Below are 19,769 nucleotides of genomic sequence, written 5' to 3' on the forward strand. Positions count from 1 at the left end.
AGCCGTATCGTGGTTGTCTCCCTTCCTGTTTTGAACTGGCGCTTTGAGGCTTACTACGGTTTAAAAGACGTGACATGAATTTAGTAAATTGGACATTTAAAGTAAAAAATAGCAACTTGTTTCGTAACGTTTCTGTCAAGATGTAACGTAAGCGTCATTTGATTGACAGTAGCAACAGCCAATCCAGTCTTGCAGACGCTTTTTGATTAACCAATCAGCGTAAAAGAGGTTGGCTGCATGCGGAAGTCGTATCACGGTTGTCTCCCTACGTGTGAAATGGCGTTTTGCGGCTTACTACGGTTCAAAAGACATGATATACATTCAGTAAGTTGGACATTTTTAAAACAAAAAATAAGTTGTTCCGTAATCGTACGTGTTTCTGTCAAAATTAAATGCTATCGTCATTTGATTGACAACAGCAACAGCCAATCCAGTCTTCCAACGTTCTTTGAACAACCAATCAGCGTAACGAGGTTAGTTGTTTGCGGAAGAATAATCCAGTTGCCGCCCTATGTTTGAAGGCGCTTTACGCGCGTAAAAGTGGCCATTTGACGCTTACTACGGTTCAAAAACATGAAACCGATTCGGTGAGTTGTAAATATGGAGTAAAAGTTAACAAGTAACATTTTCCTAGTAGTTTGTAATGGTTCGTTTTGCCGGTCCAGGTGAGCATGGAGAGTGTCCAGGGTTCAGAGGTGGAGTCGGGAGTGAGCACGAACCCACACAAGCGCCTCTGCACCGCTAACAACAGACCAGGAACAGCATTGAGTGAAGTAGTGGACGTGGTGGGTGTATAAACAGCAAATTTGTTCTTTCTAAACCCCATGAGTCCGTCAACTTTCCCAGCTATAGTTTATTTTGAACATAAAGTCACGCCTAAGTACAGTATATTGCCAGAAGTATTTGGCCACCTGCCTTGACTCACTTATGAACTTGACGTGCCGTCCCGTTCCTAACCCAAAGGGTACAATATGACGTCGGTCCACCTAAGGGGCCAAACCCAACTCCTGAAAAACAACCCCACACCATAATTCCTCCTCCATCAAATTTCGAACTCGGCATAAGGCAGTCCGAAATGTACCGTTCTCCTGGCAACCTCCAAACGCAGACTTGTCCATCAGATTGCCAGATGGAAAAGCGTGATTCTAGAGCAGTGGTTCTTAACCTTGTTGAAGGTCCCGAACCCCATTAGTTTCATATGCGCATTCACCGAACCCTTCTTAGTGAAAAATATCAATCAATCAATCAATGTTTACTTATATAGCCCTAAATCACTAGTGTCTCAAAGGGCTGCACAAACCACTACGACATCCTCGGTAGGCCCACATAAGGGCAAGGAAAACTCACACCCAGTGGGACGTCGGTGACAATAATGACCCAGTGGGACGTCGGTGACAATAATGACCCAGTGGGACGTCGGTGACAATAATGACTATGAGAACCTTAGAGAGGAGGAAAGCAATGGATGTCGAGCGGGTCTAACATGATACTGTGAAAGTTCAATCCACAATGGATCCAACACAGTCGGGAGAGTCCAGTCCAAAGCGGATCCAACACAGCAGCGAGAGTCCCGTTCACAGCGGAGCCAGCAGGAAACCATCCCAAGCGGAGGCGGATCAGCAGCGCAGAGATGTCCCCAGCCGATACACAGGCAAGCAGTACATGGCCACCGGATCGGACCGGACTCCCTCCACAAAGGAGAGTGGGACATAGAAGAAAAAGAAAAGAAACAGCAGATCAACTGGTCTAAAAAGGGAGTCTATTTAAAGGCTAGAGTATACAAATGAGTTTTAAGGTGAGACTTAAATGCTTCTACTGAGGTGGCATCTCGAACTGTTACCGGGAGGGCATTCCAGAGTACTGGAGCCCGAACGGAAAACGCTCTATAGCCCGCAGACTTTTTTTGGGCTTTGGGAATCACTAACAAGCCGGAGTCCTTTGAACGCAGATTTCTTGCCGGGACATATGGTACAATACAATCGGCAAGATAGGATGGAGCTAGACCGTGTAGTATTTTATACGTAAGTAGTAAAACCTTAAAGTCACATCTTAAGTGCACAGGAAGCCAGTGCAGGTGAGCCAGTACAGGTATATATGTATGTATATATGTATATAAAGGTATATACAGTACAGGCGTAATGTGATCAAACTTTCTTGTTCTTGTCAAAAGTCTAGCAGCCGCATTTTGTACCAACTGTAATCTTTTAATGCTAGACATGGGGAGACCCGAAAATAATACGTTACAGTAGTCGAGGCGAGACGTAACAAACGCATGGATAATGATCTCAGCGTCTTTAGTGGACAGAATGGAGCGAATTTTAGCGATATTACGGAGATGAAAGAAGGCCGTTTTAGTAACGCTTTTAATGTGTGCCTCAAAGGAGAGAGTTGGGTCGAAGATAATACCCAGATTCTTTACCGTGTCGCCTTGTTTAATTGTTTGGTTGTCAAATGTTAGAATTGTATTATTAAATAGAGTTCGGTGTCTAGCAGGACCGATAATCAGCATTTCCGTTTTTTTGGCGTTGAGTTGCAAAAAGTTAGCGGACATCCATTGTTTAATTTCATTAAGACACGCCTAAAATATATATATATATATATTTTTTTTTTTCCAAATTCAAGACAAAGTAATGTGTTTTTGGTAACACTTTAGTATGGAGAAAATATTCTAAGTAACAAACACTTAATTTAGATCAGGGGTCACCAACACGGTGCCTGCAGGCACCAGGTAGCTTGTAAGGACCAGATGAGTCGCCCGCTGGCCTGTTCTAAAAATAGCTCAAATAGCAGCACTTACCAGTGAGCTGCCTCTATTTTTTACATTTTATTTATTTACTAGCAAGTTGGTCTCGCTATGCTTGACATTTTTAATTCTAAGAGACAAAACTCCAACAGAATTTGAAAACCCAAGAAAATATTTTGAAAACTTGGTCTTCACTTGTTTACATAAATTCATTTATTTTTTTACTTCGCTTCTTATAACTTTCAGAAAGAGAATTTTAGAGAAAAAATACAACCTTAAAAATTATTTTAGGTTTTTAAACACAAATACCTTTTTACCTTTTAAATTCCTTCCTCTTATTTCCAAACAATTTAAGTCAATGTTGAAGTATTTTTTTATTTATTGTCAAGAATAATAAATGCATTTTAATTTAATTCTTCATTTTAGCTTCTGTTTTTTCGACGAATAATATTTGTGTAATATTTCTTTAAACTTATGATTAAAATTAAAAAAAAAATATTCTGGCAAATCTATAAAATTTGTAAAATCAAATTTAAATCTTATTTCAAAGTCTTTTGAATTTTTTTTTTAAATTTAGTTCTGGAAAATCTGGAAGAAATAATGATTTGTCTTTGTTAGAAATATAGCTTGGTCCAATTTGTTATATATTCTAACAAAGTGCAGATTGGATTTTACCTTTTTAAAACATGTCATAAAAAATGTTCACACCTTTTTATTTATGCCAAATCATTTTCATAAGTTTTTAATACAGCTTGAATTTAATTGTATGGATAGTTTATACTAAAACAAAATCATGGGGAAAAAAATGTTCAGTATTTTATGTTTTTAGTGCCAAATAATACAATTTACATAATGAAAAGGTAAAGATGCACATTTTCCTGACACTACACCCACTGAGGTTCAATCCATGTATGTCAAATTAAGAGCCCAGCACGAACACTGTGCACTACGGGAGACGATAAAAGGAACTGGAAAAATGTACCATTACATTCTTATCAATGACACAGCAGGAAGGGGCTAGAAGTATGAATACGTCTGCGGTAAAATTTCATATGAAGTCCTCTGTCATTCATCAACTGACATTTTACATTCACTTAGCAAGACAAAACGGGCCCCCATGGATCGTGGATCCCGCATGACCTTAATGAGAACAATTTGTACAGAAATTAACCATCTATTTTCTATACCGCTCTTGCCCTTGTTAGGGTCACGTGAGAGCTGGAGCCTATTCCAGCTAACTTGGTGATACACTCTGGACTGGTCACAAGTCAGTAGAACATGGGTGTCCAAAGTGAAGCCTGCAGGCCATTTGTGGTTTGCAGCTAGTTTTTTATGCATCTTTGTATCCATCGAAGAGTGGACAGGTATACCTAATGTTGCGATCTGCAAATCTATGAATTGCTTATAAAGTTGATTTTCCACTTTAACTGCTAAAAAAAGTGGCGATGTTTATATTCAAGATACATATTTACAGTGTATATTTTGAAAAGATGAATTCTGATACAGCTGAGATAGGCTTCAGCAACCCCGAAAGGGACAAGCTGTAGTAAATGGATGTAATTCTGATACTTTTGGAGAGTTTCATCTGCATTTTGTGAACGCCTCCATACATAAACATCTTGCAGACAGACTCAAAAACTGGGTGTTACTGTGAAGAAAAATATGCGCCATTTACTCCAAAGCATATTCAATACATATTATATGGATTAGATTAGATAGATTAGATAGTACTTTATGTATTCCGTCAGGAGAGTTCCTTCAGGAAAATTACAATTTTCAGCACAATCCCATTCAAGATCAGACAAACATTACAGGGAGACAGAACAGGATCGCTGACGGGTCTGCCGGCTTACAGCGCCCCTTACAAAAAAGATGATATACAGGTGAACAAGAGTGGGGGGGGGGGGGGATGGGAGAAAAAAATAGAAGATTAAAATAAAATAAAAAAATAAAAAATCGGTCTTAGCCTAGGCCCTGGAGAGGGGGTGCAGACTGAGGCCAAGGGAAAAAAACAACTCATAGCCATAGTACACATCCCTCTTCCATGTGGGTAAGAGGGAAACATCAAACATCAAAGAACACAGAGGACATTAAAGCAGCAGATACAACCAGACACTTCTACATACAGCTATGAATAAAAAGTAAAAGAAACATATCCACTGTGGTGGCCTCTGCGGTGTTCCACGCCATCGTCCGCTGGGGAGGAGGGAGCATGGCCAGAGACAGGAGCAGACCCAACAAAGCAACCAAGACAGCCGACTCCACTCTCGACCAATGTCCAGTCCGCATGGATGAGCGAGGATACGTCCAAGGTGACTGAGGTGTCCGACACCTACTCACCCAGTCAAGACACCGCGAAGCCTCTCCGTCCCAGCGCTCAGTGCTCGCTCCGCAGTCCTGTCCCCTCATCCGCATCTCCTCCAGTCCATCCAAACAGACTCCGGTGTAGCAGAGACCCAGCAGCTGGTCTCCATGGCCAAAAGGCTCCCGGGAGGCAGATCCAGAAGTCCACAAAAAAAGCACCACAGAGGTCACGAAAGTGCCACCCCTTGTCACACTGTCCCAAAGGGTCCTGGACCAAAATGCAAAAAAATATAATAAGACATGAAAACAAGAGGGAAACACAAAAGGATGATGCAAGAGCACAGAGCTCCTGCCTACAGCAGCCACTACAGCAGCGCCATCTTGGGAGAAAAAAAAAAATATATATATATATATATCACAGTGGTTCTCAACCTTTTTTCAGTGATGTACCCCCTGTGAACATTTTTTTAATCAAGTACCCCCTAATCAGAGCGAAGCATTTTTGGTTGAAAAAAAGAGATAAAGAAGTAAAATACAGCACTATGTCATCAGTTTCTGATTTATTAAATTGTATAACAGCGCAAAATATTGCTCATTTGTAGTGTTTTTTTCTGGAACTATTTAGAAAAAAATATATAAAAATAATTAAAAACTTGTTGAAAAATAAACAAGTGATTCAATTATAAATCAAGATTTCTACACATAGAAGTAATCATCAACTTAAAGTGCCCTCTTTGGGGATTCTAATAGAGATCCATCTGGATTCATTAACTTACCGTATTTCGTTGAATTGCCGTAAGGCATATAGTATCCGCCTGACTTGAATTACCGCCTGGTCAAACTAGTGACGTCACGAGTGACACTTGCCCTGTCATCATTTTCAAAATGAAGGAGGCTGATTTCAATACCAGTCATTTGAAATTGCATAAAGGTAAGAAGATTAAGAGCTATTCAGTAGGATTTAAGGTCCAAGCTTACATCACACTCAATTTTTTACTGCATACCTTTGGTAAGTGCCGGAGTGAGAAGAGGTTTTAAATCAATTAGCGCCCCGGCGGCAATTCAAGGAAATACGGTAATTCTAAACATTTCTTCACCAAAAAAGAAATCTTTAACATCAATATTTATGGAACATGTCCACAAAAAAATCTAGCTGTCAACACTGAATATCGCATTGTTGCATTTCTTTTCACAGTTTATGAACTTACATTCATAATTTGTTCAAGTATTATTCAATAAATATATTTATAAAGGATTTTGGAATTGTTGCTATTTTTTGAATTTTAAAAAAAAATCTCACGTACCCCTTGGCATACCTTCAAGTACCCCCAGGGGTACGCGTACCCCCATTTGAGAACCACTGATATAGACCACAAGAAAGTGTATTAAAGTAGATTAAAATCATCATAGGTCCCCTTAAATGCTAAAAGTGTCTGTTTTTTCTGTCTGACAAACAAGTATTCACTCCAGTTATGTTTTTGGAATTGAAACTTGGGTACATAAAAAAACCCACATGCATATATATTTGTTTATATAAATATATGTATATATACTGTATGTATGTATATATAGATGTGTGTGTATGTATATATATATATATATATATACATACATGCATATTAACCTAGAAATGTATGTGTACATATATATATATATATATATATATATATATATATATTATATACATTTTTTAATATATTATCTAAATATGTATGTGTGTGTATATATACACCCACACATATAGCCTTAACATATGTGTACATATATACATATTAATATAATGTTATACACATATATAGTATCATATTTATATATACCTTACATATAGGGACGGCGTGGCGCAGTGGGAGAGTGGCAGTGCGCAACCCGAGGGTCCCTGGTTCAAATCCCACCTAGTACCAACCTCGTCACGTCCGTTGTGTCCTGAGCAAGACACTTCACCCTTGCTCCTGATGGGTGCTGGTTAGCGCCTTGCATGGCAGCTCCCTCCATCAGTGTGTGAATGTGTGTGTGAATGGGTAAATGTGGAAGTAGTGTCAAAGTGCTTTGAGTACTTCGAAGGTAGAAAAGCGCTATACAAGTACAACCCATTTATTTATATATTTTGTATGTATACAAACAAACATACACACAATTTATATACAAAATATATCCATACAGTTCAAAAGTTAGTGTACTTAATTTTATACCAAATTTAAGATTTAGAAATACAGAACAATCTTCAATAAAGCCAATGTAATAATTGGGTAATCGCCAATATGCTGTTATACGGATGCATGCCCGCACGCATACACCTGGACACGCGTACGCAAATACAAATATTACAACGTTTTTTTCGCCACACAGCAGAGTTGTGACAATTGTAACAAACATCACTTGTACCAAAATAACACTTCCGTTTGCATTGATTAAAGCAAGCTGTAACAGACTGAACAATAACATATAACTTCAACTTTAAAACCCCTCTCCCCCACATCAGGTTCTGACAACAATATGAAGTATAAACGATAAAACATTGAATATCAAGAGCCTGTAAATGTTCGACTCATAACTTATTTCCCTGCCGACCTCCATAATGTTTTCTAATTAGTCAATGATCAGGCAGCCACAATGCACCAAACAAAGGGAACTGTGGAGAGAGTGGTTTTGCATATCACTCATCAGGGACTGTAGTGGATTTTGTATATGTGTAATAAAACTAATAAAAACACATGGTCATTGACCACCGATCCTACTTTCGCTCGCAAGAGTGTGGCAAGTTTTAATTCAATTTAATTCACAGGTGATCCAATCTTGCGGGCAGCCCTGAAGACTTGGCCCGAGGGCCGTAGTTTGGACACCCCTGCGACTAGCCCCACTGTGCTGCACTCTTGTAAACTATAATGAATGAAAATCATCAACTCTTCTGTGTTTCTCAGAGTATCATCATGCCAATGTACAACGCCTCCCTTTGGCTGGTCGAGTGTCTGCAGGCCATATTTGATCAAGACTTCACCGGGTCAATGGAACTTTCTGTTTTCGATGACGCCAGCACTGTATGTTTGACTTGGTGTTTAAACAATAAGTACACTGTTTTGAAATGTGTATGTTTTTTTTCTGTGCTTTAGGATGACTCCAGAAAAGTGGTTGAAGCTTGGAGGCAGAAGTTGGAGGGGAGGAGCATTTCAGTGGTGATCAGTGGCCACAACTCAGAGCAGCCAAGAGGAGGTCTGTTGTGTCGCGATGAGCTATCAGTGTCTGTCTCAAATAGAATTTGCCAAAAGATAAGCAATAAGATTAGCTCTGTCTTTGGATTCATCGCCCCACCTCAGTTTCCTACATACTGTAGTTTACTTGAAATACCGCTACTATCTAATGGTGAAACAAATTGCCCCTTGGAAATAATTAAAAGTGCAATCGGCCTGTTTTAAGTAACATTCTACCATTTTCAACTGTGATGTAAGTGTAAAAAAGTTAACTGCTCTATAATCACAGGGTCTTATGGTGATGTTAGTCTACATTTAAGATTAGATAGTTAGATTAGATAGTACTTTATTTATTCCGTCAGGAGAGTTCCTTCAGGAAAATTACAATTTTCAGCACAATCCCATTCAAGATCAGACAAACATTACAGGGAGACAGAACAGGATCGCTGACGGGTCTGCCGGCTTCCAGCGCCCCTTACAAAAAAGATGAGATACAGGTAAACAAAGAGGGGGGGGGGGGGGGGGGGGAAGAAAAAATAGAAGATTAAAATAAAATAAAAATATCGGTCTTAGCCTGGGCCCTGGAGAGGGGGTGCAGACTGAGGCCAAGGGAAAAAAACAACTCATAGCCATAGTACACATGTAAGAGGGAAACATCAAAGAACACAGAGGACATTAAAGACATTAAAGCAGCAGATACAAGCAGACACTTCTACATACAACTATGAATAAAAATTAAAAAAAACATATCCACTGTGGTGGCCTTTGCACAATTCCTCGTGGTCTGGATAACATGTATTTGATATGCTTTAGTGTAAATCTTGCTCCACAGTCACTTTTTAACCCTTTTTTCGAATTTGTCTGCAGATTGCAAATGAAACCATGCCCATCTTCTCCAAAATGATCATAATTTGTCTTTTGAAAATGTACATTGTTTGAATAAAAGCCTATAAGTCGTTACCACTTTTTTTCGGACATGGTCGAAAATAAACTTCATAAACATCACATATTGTAGATTCACCCAGCAACAAAATTAGGTAAACTTTCACACTCCCTGATCGATTCAGACTCTCCATCCATCCATCCATCCATCCATCATCTTCCGCTTATCCGAGGTCGGGTCGCGGGGGCAGCAGCCTAAGCAGGGAAGCCCAGACTTCCCTATCTCCAGCCACTTCGTCTAGCTCTTCCCGGGGGATCCCGAGGCGTTCCCAGGCCAGCCGGGAGACATAGTCTTCCCAACGTGTCCTGGGTCTTCCCCGTGGCCTCCTACCAGCTGGACGTGCCCTAAACACCTCCCTAGGGAGGCGTTCGGGTGGCATCCTGACCAGATGCCCGAACCACCTCATCTGGCTCCTCTCGATGTGAAGGAGCAGCGGCTTTACTTTGAGTTCCTCCCGGATGGCAGAGCTTCTCACCCTATCTCTAAGGGAGAGCCCCGCCACACGGCGGAGGAAACTCATTTGGGCCGCTTGTACCCGTGATCTTATCCTTTCGGTCATGACCCAAAGCTCATGACCATAGGTGAGGATGGGAACGTAGATCGACCGGTAAATTGAGAGCTTTGCCTTCCGGCTCAGCTCCTTCTTCACCACAACGGATCGATACAACGTCCGCATTACTGAAGACGCCGCACCGATCCGCCTGTCGATCTCTCGATCCACTCTTCCCCCACTCGTGAACAAGACTCCTAGGTACTTGAACTCCTCCACTTGGGGCAGGGTCCCCTCCCCAACCCGGAGATGGCACTCCACCCTTTTCCGGGCGATTCAGACTCTGCGTAAAAAAAAGCTGCTTTTTTCCAGCATTTATATCACTGCATGCTGCACCTCGTGTTATTATGCGGATGCCAAGAATATACAATAATACTACCATTTTGTACGTGGGATTCTCTGAGAGTTTGACATTTAAGTCCAAATAAGAATGTCCACCTCTTTGTGACATCATAACTTAGCCAGACTGCAAAACCTTGCAAACAGAGGCATCCAAAACTGCCTGCAAGTTCACATCAAAATGCATGAACCATATGACTTGACGCTTCGGCCTTGTCTATTGCGAGTATTCAACATTGTAACAATATTTAGTCAGAAAAAATGGAATCAGATAAGATTAAATTCACCATAGGCCTCTTTTTCAAATAAGGGGGAAATGAGTAGCTGTTTGACACAACAAAGTAAAAACCTACTGTTGGAGTTTTTAGGGCATGTCCGAGTCATGAGAGCGTACAGATAGTGCAAATCTATGTGTTGCTCTCTTTGTTTTTTTTTTAATGTATGTAAACATTGGAACTTAAGATGCACTTAAGATGTGACTTTAAGGTTTTACTACTTACGTATAAAATACTACACGGTCTAGCTCCAGCCTATCTAGCCGATTGTATTGTCCCGGCAAGAAATCTGCGTTCAAAAGACTCCGGCTTATTAGTGATTCCTAGAGCCCAAAAAAAGTCTGAGGGCTATAGAGCGTTTTCCGTTCTGGCTCCAGTACTCTGGAATGCCCTCCCGGTAACAGTTCGAGATGCTACCTCAGTAGAAGCATTTAAGTCTCACCTTAAAACTCATCTGTATACTCTAGCCTTTAAATAGACCTCCTTTTTAGAGCAGTTGATCTGCCGCTTCTTTTCTTTTTCCTATGTCCCCCCCTCCCTTGTGGAGGGGGTCCGATCCGATGACCATGGATGAAGTACTGGCTGTCCAGAATCGAGACCCAGGATGGACCGCTCGTCGGGACCCAGGATGGACCGCTCGCCTGTGTATCGGTTGGGGACATCTCTACGCTGCTGATCCGCCTCCGCTTGAGATGGTTTCCTGTGGACGGGACTCTCGCTGCTGTCTTGGATCCGCTTGAACTGAACTCTCGCGGCTGTGTTGGAGCCACTATGGATTGAACTTTCACAGTATCATGTTAGACCCGCTCGACATCCATTGCTTTCGGTCCCCTAGAGGGGGGGGGGTTGCCCACATCTGAGGTCCTCTCCAAGGTTTCTCATAGTCAGCATTGTCACTGGCGTCCCACTGGATGTGAATTCTCCCTGCCCACTGGGTGTGAGTTTTCCTTGCCCTTTTGTGGGTTCTTCCGAGGATGTTGTAGTCGTAATGATTTGTGCAGTCCTTTGAGACATTTGTGATTTGGGGCTATATAAATAAACATTGATTGATTGATTGATTGATTAAGACTACTGTAGGTATGAATCAGCAAATAATGAAAAGACACAGTTCCCAAAGACCAAATAAACGGTGGTTTAGCCCCAGAAACTTTCTTTCCTAAGATCATGTTTAATGGAATAGTAATTAACTTTAGATAAACACTGATGCAAAAGTAACTAAAGTCATGTTTTAGTTTGCGGAACTACAGAGGTCTGCAAGTTCTGCTTTCATTATTTTCCTACTTAAATGCGTAAGTACTCAAAAGACATTCACTGTAACAAACATAAAGAAACATTGTTCATTTTTCTTTCAGTGGGATATGCAAAGAATAAGGCAGTAGCGCAGAGCTGTGGAAAATACTTGTGCTTTCAGGATGCAGTAAGTGTGTGCATGTTTGTGTTTGTTGTATTGATACATCTGTCTTCTTTCAAGGTCAGACTTGTGAAAACTTTGAATCCAAAGGCCGCCTGTAGCCTCACGACACAGCCTAAATTAAGTTAACCTCTCGCCGCTGCTGCTTGCTTTCTAACTGCATGTCGAAGAATTTATCTTATTTTCTTTCCAATAGACCGTTTCCAGCATAAAAGAGTGCCTGACCGTCAGATTGCTTTCTCAGAAAACAATGTCCTCCATTAGCTCGCTTGTACTTGTCTCTGCTCGGCTGCTCGTTACACTTCAAGTCCTTCTGCTCAGTCAAGAAGTAGTGTTTCTTTTGGACGTCGTCTGGCACATGTTAAATGTTTTTACAAGTGTGATCTTTTCCTCCCATATGCATGATTACATACATTCAGAGACAATCAGTTCCAGATGAGGCGATGCAAAAAAATCTGCTCTGATTCCTTCCTGTAAGGTTTTTGTCCTCTTAGAGCAAATTAAGGTTGAGATGATATGGAACCAAAATACTCCTGCATAGAAAAAATTATATATATATTATATATTGTAGGCCAATTGTGTCCTGACTTTCAATTGGCATAAATTATGAATTACTGATACTGTGTGTGTTGCAGGATGATGTCATGTTGCCCCAAAGGGTTCAGCTGCAGTACAAGGCATCTGTCTTTCACTCAAACTCTGTAAGTGATTTTTACATTTACTTCCTTCCCTTTTCCTCACGTTGTTTTTTTTTATCTACTCTCCTTTCTTTTTCCATCCGACGTCTTTCACACCAAACCCCCAGCAATGTGGCTTCATTTTTATTTGCATGATGTTTTAATGTGCTTTGCAGAACTGTGTGCCGCAAGCGCACAAGATCCAAACATTAAGACAATGTGAGCAACTGTGTTGGGTGCCACGATGTTGGCACGCAGAGCGGTGTGCGTATCCGGTGTTGATGCTTTTTGTGGCCTTGCCGGGTCAGGGGTCTGGGGGTCATGTGTGTGAGGGAAGTGAGAGAGACTGCACAGAGACAGCAGGCTTGCCGCTCTGCACAAACAGCCTGTCCCTTTCTGTTACGCCTCTCATTTTTCACGAGATGGCTCTGAGTCCAAATGTAAAACATCTTTTTTAATGGTCTGATTGTAGACCAGGTCATTAGTTAGCAGTAAGAAACAGCACTAAGTAACAAAGCCAAACAAACCCAATAAGATAGAAAAAAAAAACTAACAATGTGGTTAATTGGGATTGGGTCTATTCAGTCTATAAAGCACTCTAAAAAACATCCAAAACCCTCTGACACAATACCATGGAAATGCTGTAAGTATGCATATAATTTAGTAACAAACACATTCATAATAACATGTAATACTTAACAGTGTTTTGCTAATTTTAAGCATTATTGGATCATCTTTTTTTGGTTGCAGTGATTTCAAATACCACATAGCACCGACGCTACCATTGCTACGAGCAACAACAACATAGAGACAACTTTCTGTGTTTGCTACACTAACGGTAGACTTTGTGAGAGCTTTAAAGTGTTACCTTGTAGCAGTATTGGTAAACACTATTAATAAATGAATAAAATAAATAAATCAAACAGCGACTTACAATGTCCACTATCACTGGGATGCTGACTGATAGGATGCTGTATCTTTCAGCTTGTGGTCTCCTTGAGCTGTTAAATTCATTATAAGCCTCACTTTTCCGATAAAATAATTATTTCTTGTATGTCGTGATCGTCTTTTGCTGTGTTCCATTTGTTAAAGGGCAATTGCACCTTATTTTGAAATATTGCCATCGTTAACAGTCAATATTAGAAACATGACGACGGATGTTTTTTTTTTTTTTTTTGTATGCATTCTAACTTGGAAATAAAAGCCCACCAATAGCAGAGCCAATGAGTGATCCTCTATTTCGCCCATAAAATCCAATAAATAACCATTTAAAAGCCGCTTACAATACTCCATTTACATTTCGTGACGTGAATATTAACCAAGTATTAGTGATATTGTTATTTTAAACATTAACACAGACATACTATTTATAGTGACACTGTGATCACTACCGTGTGTGCCTATGCTTTCATCATCAATGGGTCTCCTGCTTTCTCGCTTCCATGCTCCCTGGAAGTTTATTGTACATCATAAATTATGTCTCTCACAAGGACAGAAAAAGTCTGAGGATGTATTCTGACAAGTTGGTACACTTTGACAGCCGTTTAGGACCGAAAAATGGTGAGAATGACGCGAAAAAATGCTTGGTCCACCCGCCAACCCCGTTTCTTTGTGATGATTATGGTCATTCTTCATTTAAATGGGAATATATGAACATCCTAGCTGTCGGCATCCTAATGACAGCAGACACAATACAGTAAGTGATATTTTATTATGTTTGTTGGCTCTCATGGAGTCTGCAGTCCTTTAAGAGCCAAGTTATGAGCCACTTTGTATCAAATGGTTAGCGTGTGGATTTTCAAAGTTGACTAACTTTTCAGCTTTGTGCCACAACTTTTAACAGCAGAAGCTCTGTCTCCTTTTTTATTTAATGGCTGGTCAATACCAACACTTCTAGCAGCTCAAGCTAGGTTCTAGCGAGAAGCTATTCGCATGTGATCAAAGGAGCAGTGTGAACAAGGCAATGTGTTCCTATGCCAGAAAAGTAGTTCCCCAGTGTTTGCACTTACAATAAAAATGTTGCTATAGCTTCGTCAATATTCCGGTCACTTCATGTAAAAGGGGCATTGTTGCCAGTTTTTAGACGTTTTTTGGGAGTGCTTTATTGGCGGAACAGTTGAATCCCATATACCTGCATTATTGGCTGTATCTTACTGTCCGTTCTTTGCTATTTAAATGCACAGAAAATGGAAAGACAAGTGTTCTTGTCTCACATAAGTATTCTGAATGATGGGCGAAATAATAAAAAAGTGCAAATCCTTGTTACACATCTGCTGCAGAAATGCTTTACATTAGTCAATAGGAGTCATTAAGAGTCATTAATTTGAGATATTGAGGCCAAAAAATTCCAGTTTTTAATATTATTTTTTTTCCATCCATCCATCCATCATCTTCCGCTTATCCGAGGTCGGGTCGCGGGGGCAGCAGCCTAAGCAGGGAAGCCCAGACTTCCCTATCTCCAGCCACTTCGTCTAGCTCTTCCCGGGGGATCCCGAGGCGTTCCCAGGCCAGCCGGGAAACATAGTCTTCCCAACGTGTCCTGGGTCTTCCCCGTGGCCTCCTACCAGCTGGACGTGCCCTAAACACATCCCTAGGGAGGCGTTCGGGTGGCATCCTGACCAGATGCCCGAACCACCTCATCTGGCTCCTCTCGATGTGAAGGAGCAGCGGCTTTACTTTGCGTTCCTACCAGATGGCAGAGCTTCTCACCCTATCTCTAAGGGAGAGCCCCGCCACCCGGCGGAGGAAACTCATTTCGGCCGCTTGTACCCGTGATCTTATCCTTTCGGTCATGACCCAAAGCTCATGACCACAGGTGAGGATGGGAACGTAGATCGACCGGTAAATTGAGAGCTTTGCCTTCCGGCTCAGCTCCTTCTTCACCACAACGGATCGATACAACGTCCGCATTACTGAAGACGCCGCACCGATCCGCCTGTCGATCTCACGATCCACTCTTCCCCCACTCGTGAACAAGACTCCTAGGTACTTGAACTCCTCCACTTGGGGCAGGGTCTCCTCCCCAACCCGGAGATGGCACTCCACCCTTTTCCGGGCGAGAACCATGGACTCGGACTTGGAGGTGCTGATTTTCATTCCGGTCGCTTCACACTCGGCTGCGAACCGTTCCAGTGAGAGCTGAAGATCCCGGTCAGTTGAAGCCATCAGGACTACATCATCTGCAAAAAGCAGAGACCTAATCCCGTGGCCACCAAACCGGATCCCCTCAACGCCTTGACTGCGCCTAGAAATACTGTCCATAAAAGTTATGAACAGAATCGGTGACAAAGGACAGCCTTGGCGGAGTCCAACCCTCACTGGAAACGTGCCCGACTTACTGCCGGCAATGCGGACCAAGCTCTGACACTGATCATACAGGGAGCGGACTGCCACAATAAGACAGTCCGGTATTATTTTTTTTATTGGATTTTATTCTTTTAGGACACCAACATCGGAATATCCGTATAATTTATTTCTATTTAACAATCACACACTAAAGGGCCATGCATGATGCAATATTTGTTTCAAATGTTTCCACGAGTTACTGAAAAGAAGCCATGTTAACCTTCTCATAAATGTGTGTTTTCATTATAGCTGATCGGCTGTAGAGTCCAAAGGCTTCCTGAGGGATCCACAGAACGTTATACCCGCTGGATCAACACAATCACACAGGATCAGCTTCTCACACAAGTAAGCATGATGGGCATGCTATCCTGTGTATATGAGTGCCTCGCTTTCTGAGGGGTCATGTGCCAGCCTATTGGCAGGTCTGTCTGAAACCGGATACAAACAGCACACCCCTGCTGTTTCCACGGAAATGTGGCAGCGAACTGGACAAAGCCTACAGTCACTAGTGGAAAGTGTTGGTTTTTAAATTGGAATCGTACTGAAAGTTTACTAAGCAGTGGGATAGTCTTCCAGTTGCAGGGGACATCTGGGTGTGCTTACTTGCTGCAATAGTACATGACGTTCACATCCACCATGCCAAAATATTCAACTCTATTCCAGCTGGCGTGGATTTGTCTTGATGGATACGGGGTGAGTGCGGTGAGCCAATTAAATTAGAGATCTGCTGCAGGAGACCGATCCTTCAGCACTGATTACTAGTGAACACATTGAGTGAGGAAATAAAACACTGTCTTTCTCCCATTAGATGCTGACAGTACAAACTGCTAAGTAGAGTTCATCTATATAAATACTTTTCTTATTTTGACAGAACGTTAACTCCAGAAAGTTGTAAGGTGGAGAATTGCAATTTAAAAATAATCTGCCCTTTCTTCGCAACAAACTTAGCCATCTGAGACAGATATCCAATACATTGTATTACAGTAAATGTTCTGATTATTGGCACCATCCATTGGAATTGTGAAATCAGAACATGGTGCATTATGGGTAAGTGTGGTCTAAATCAGGGATATTGAACTAAATTGTTTTAAAGGGTTACATTTACAGAAAGCTAAGGCCAGACCAGACCAGACTTCTCCTTTACTATCTGTCTCAATTTGCATATATCAGACAGCCAGCATCCTCTACAGTAGATATTCAATTATGGTCTATTTGTTTTGTCAAAGTTACCAAAGTAATATGTTGTTTTAAAAGTCCTTCTGCAAAAAAGTTACTCACAGATAATCTCTTTAAGCACTCGAGTCTTTTTAAGAATCTGTTGTATAAATGTGAGTCCAAATGATGAAAAAGACAGCACCTAAAATGGATACTTGATGCACACTACGAGTATAACTAAAGAAGTTGAACAAATGCCTACTGACTGCATCTGAAGTAGACAAGCTACAGCAACACTTTAGATGCATAAATCACAGAATGAAAACCATGTTTAACTGCCAAAAAAGAGAGGACTGAAAGGGGTGCCTTGAGGAATCCCTCAATTTCGTAAATCATTGGTTTGATATTCTAGCAATGTTAAATGTCAATGGAAGGATCTGCCAATGTGTTAGTGGTCCAAGTTTCTCTATAAAACAGGAGCACCCTAGAGTCTTTAGGAATTGGCGGACAAAATTTTGGTCTCCCAAGTTTTGAACTGAAATCCAGGCTACGGGGCCACCAGTTGAATAGGTCTAAAATGTCTTTTGTTTGAGTTGCAATAGTTTCTAACTGAGCCGCATGGGGACGAGTTGGCGTCCCAGTCAGGCGATCAATAGTTCCAATCTCTGTATGGGAATGCATGTTAGGCCACCTTGATCCTCTAAATTGTCCATTGTTGTGGTTCAAAGTTTAAATGTAGTGTAAATATGGACAGTTTCTGACCGTATTCTGGCAGAGGACATAATTAGTAGGCTAATTAGGAAGGCCCTTGTGTAGTACAATATATTTTTTTACGGTATGTGTACTGAACCACTTTCAGATGTTGGGCAGCAAATTTCATTTTACATTGTTATGCAATGACAATAAAGACATCATATTATATACTGGTCTATTATGTACTTGTGTACATATATTTTTTAGCTATTTACAAAGAAACAAACGACCTACCTTGATGCACTAGACATTGTGTATACTGTATTTCCATTTATAAAGCATTGGAATGTAGTGTTAGAGCTACTCTCGCTGTCTGAACCAAACACACGATCGTCACCAGGGCTACAGGTCGCGCTCCTGCACACACACACACACACACACACACACACACACACACACACACACACACGCACATAATCGGCATAAGTTCGTACTATGCGTTCTGGGAATGAGATCATTCTTTATTCTTGCTAAGTCAAGAAACAGAGTGTAGGTAAGAGGTAAAGCAGAGATGTACTTAGGGTGGTGCTTGTTTAACGTGATCCAGGCAGGACTCTTGAATGTGCATCTGCAGGACATTAGGTATGGTTATCAATAACCTTCCAAACCCAGTTGACTACTCACATCCAAAGCCTTTTGTCATGCTTTCCCAAGCATTCTTATTTATCCTACTCATGCTTTTGGCCTTAGCTTGCACAAGCAAAGAGTTGAAATATTGCAACAGAAGAACCACATGTACGTAGGTGGATGCACATGCACACACGCTCAAATTTAACAGATTCTATCCAGCTGACTGGCAGAGCCTAGATGTGTTTTTGCAGTGTTCATCATCTGCGATCCTTTTTGAGTCATGTGATGCACACACACATTCACACGTGCGACATACAGTAGGAATGACAAGATTAACCTGGAATGACCCCCACACACAAAACACGGCAACTGTCACAGGACACCCAGAAGATGGAAATAAGAACAAGGAAGGGTTGTGAAACGAATGCCGGTGGGGGTCTACGACTATATAAATATAGAGCTTTTAATGAGGTCCTGGTTTGTTTTAAGAGATGAAAAGTCAGTCAGATTGTTTGTGCCTGTTTGTATTTACCCTGCACACATCAGGAAGCATGCACCTCTCTGGATGTTGTTTAACGTGGTTTGCGGGAATGAAAATGATCTTCGGCACATTCCCAACTGAGTGGACTTTTTGAAGCCGCTTCCTGCTGATGCTGCAGCTCATGCAGATGATAAGTTCACTGTTTAAAAGATGATTTGTATTTTAAGTAGGGATGTGTGTAATAATTTAACTTTTAAGTAACAGTTTTAAAATCATTTTGTTTTACTTTGTTCAAATCAAACAAAATCAGTCTGGTCAGATAACAAACATGATCCTAGATCAATGGTTGAAAAAGAGGTTTCGTTAAAAGGGAACCGTATTAAACGCTTGATCCGACCGGCAACTTGCACTGTCCAGATGCAGATAATTTAGCATCCACAAGTGATTCAGTCTGTTACGGGGTCCAAAGAGAGCAGCTTGTCATCACAATTACCAGCATGAAAGTGAAACTGTGTGTCAACAAGGAAAATCCCACACTAAAGAAAGTACTTCCCGTTAAAAAGAGAAACCACCAAAATGGCTTTGAGTGGATCAGGAACACATTTGAGGGACAAACAACACATTGAAAACACTAAACAGTTTTAACATTAAACATGCCTTTTAAAATGAAAAAAATACTTTTAGATAAGAAATATTGTATGAAAAACAATATGATAGGTTGTAGTACATTCAAAAAACTACAGTAGTTGTATGGAGTATTTCAATAACAATGTACAGCATTTACCTTGGAAAGTAGACCTCTACAACACAACATCCACAGCTTTTCCATATTTTCATAGGTCGTTGTCTCGCGTGTTTATATAGTATTTTACATTTTGGCTGGTGTTAGACTCATTCTGCTTCAGTATGGTGCAGACTCGCAGTGTTACGTGTGTACTGCTTTGTCAAGTCGACTACACACACTGTCATGTTTTTTGAAGATTTCCCTCTTTAATTTAATGAAGATCATTGACTTCTTATCAGCACTGTTCTTCACCC

The 19,769-nt window shown here is 41.0% G+C and overlaps 1 protein-coding gene across 6 annotated transcripts in view; it reads left to right on the forward strand.

The window, feature by feature from the left end:
• The first annotated feature begins 276 nt into the window (after positions 1–276).
• The window catches only part of b3gntl1 (UDP-GlcNAc:betaGal beta-1,3-N-acetylglucosaminyltransferase-like 1), a 55,543-nt gene continuing 36,050 nt past the window's right edge, over positions 277–19,769 (forward strand). For 4 of the 6 annotated variants that reach the window (XM_061881270.1, XM_061881267.1, XM_061881268.1 and 1 more), the window contains exons 1-7: positions 369–587; positions 666–785; positions 7,966–8,082; positions 8,155–8,254; positions 11,692–11,756; positions 12,386–12,451; positions 16,022–16,117. In XM_061881270.1, coding sequence (XP_061737254.1) covers positions 672–785; positions 7,966–8,082; positions 8,155–8,254; positions 11,692–11,756; positions 12,386–12,451; positions 16,022–16,117 — 558 coding nt within the window. In that variant the 5' untranslated portion in view covers positions 369–587; positions 666–671. Of the gene's footprint in view, positions 325–367; positions 588–665; positions 786–7,965; positions 8,083–8,154; positions 8,255–11,691; positions 11,757–12,385; positions 12,452–16,021; positions 16,118–19,769 lie in introns of those variants that run through there. The other 2 variants (XM_061881271.1, XM_061881272.1) reach the window with 2 other exon arrangements.

The sequence above is a fragment of the Nerophis ophidion genome, linkage group LG20 (assembly GCF_033978795.1).
Source record: "Nerophis ophidion isolate RoL-2023_Sa linkage group LG20, RoL_Noph_v1.0, whole genome shotgun sequence".
Classification (NCBI taxonomy): domain Eukaryota; kingdom Metazoa; phylum Chordata; class Actinopteri; order Syngnathiformes; family Syngnathidae; genus Nerophis; species Nerophis ophidion.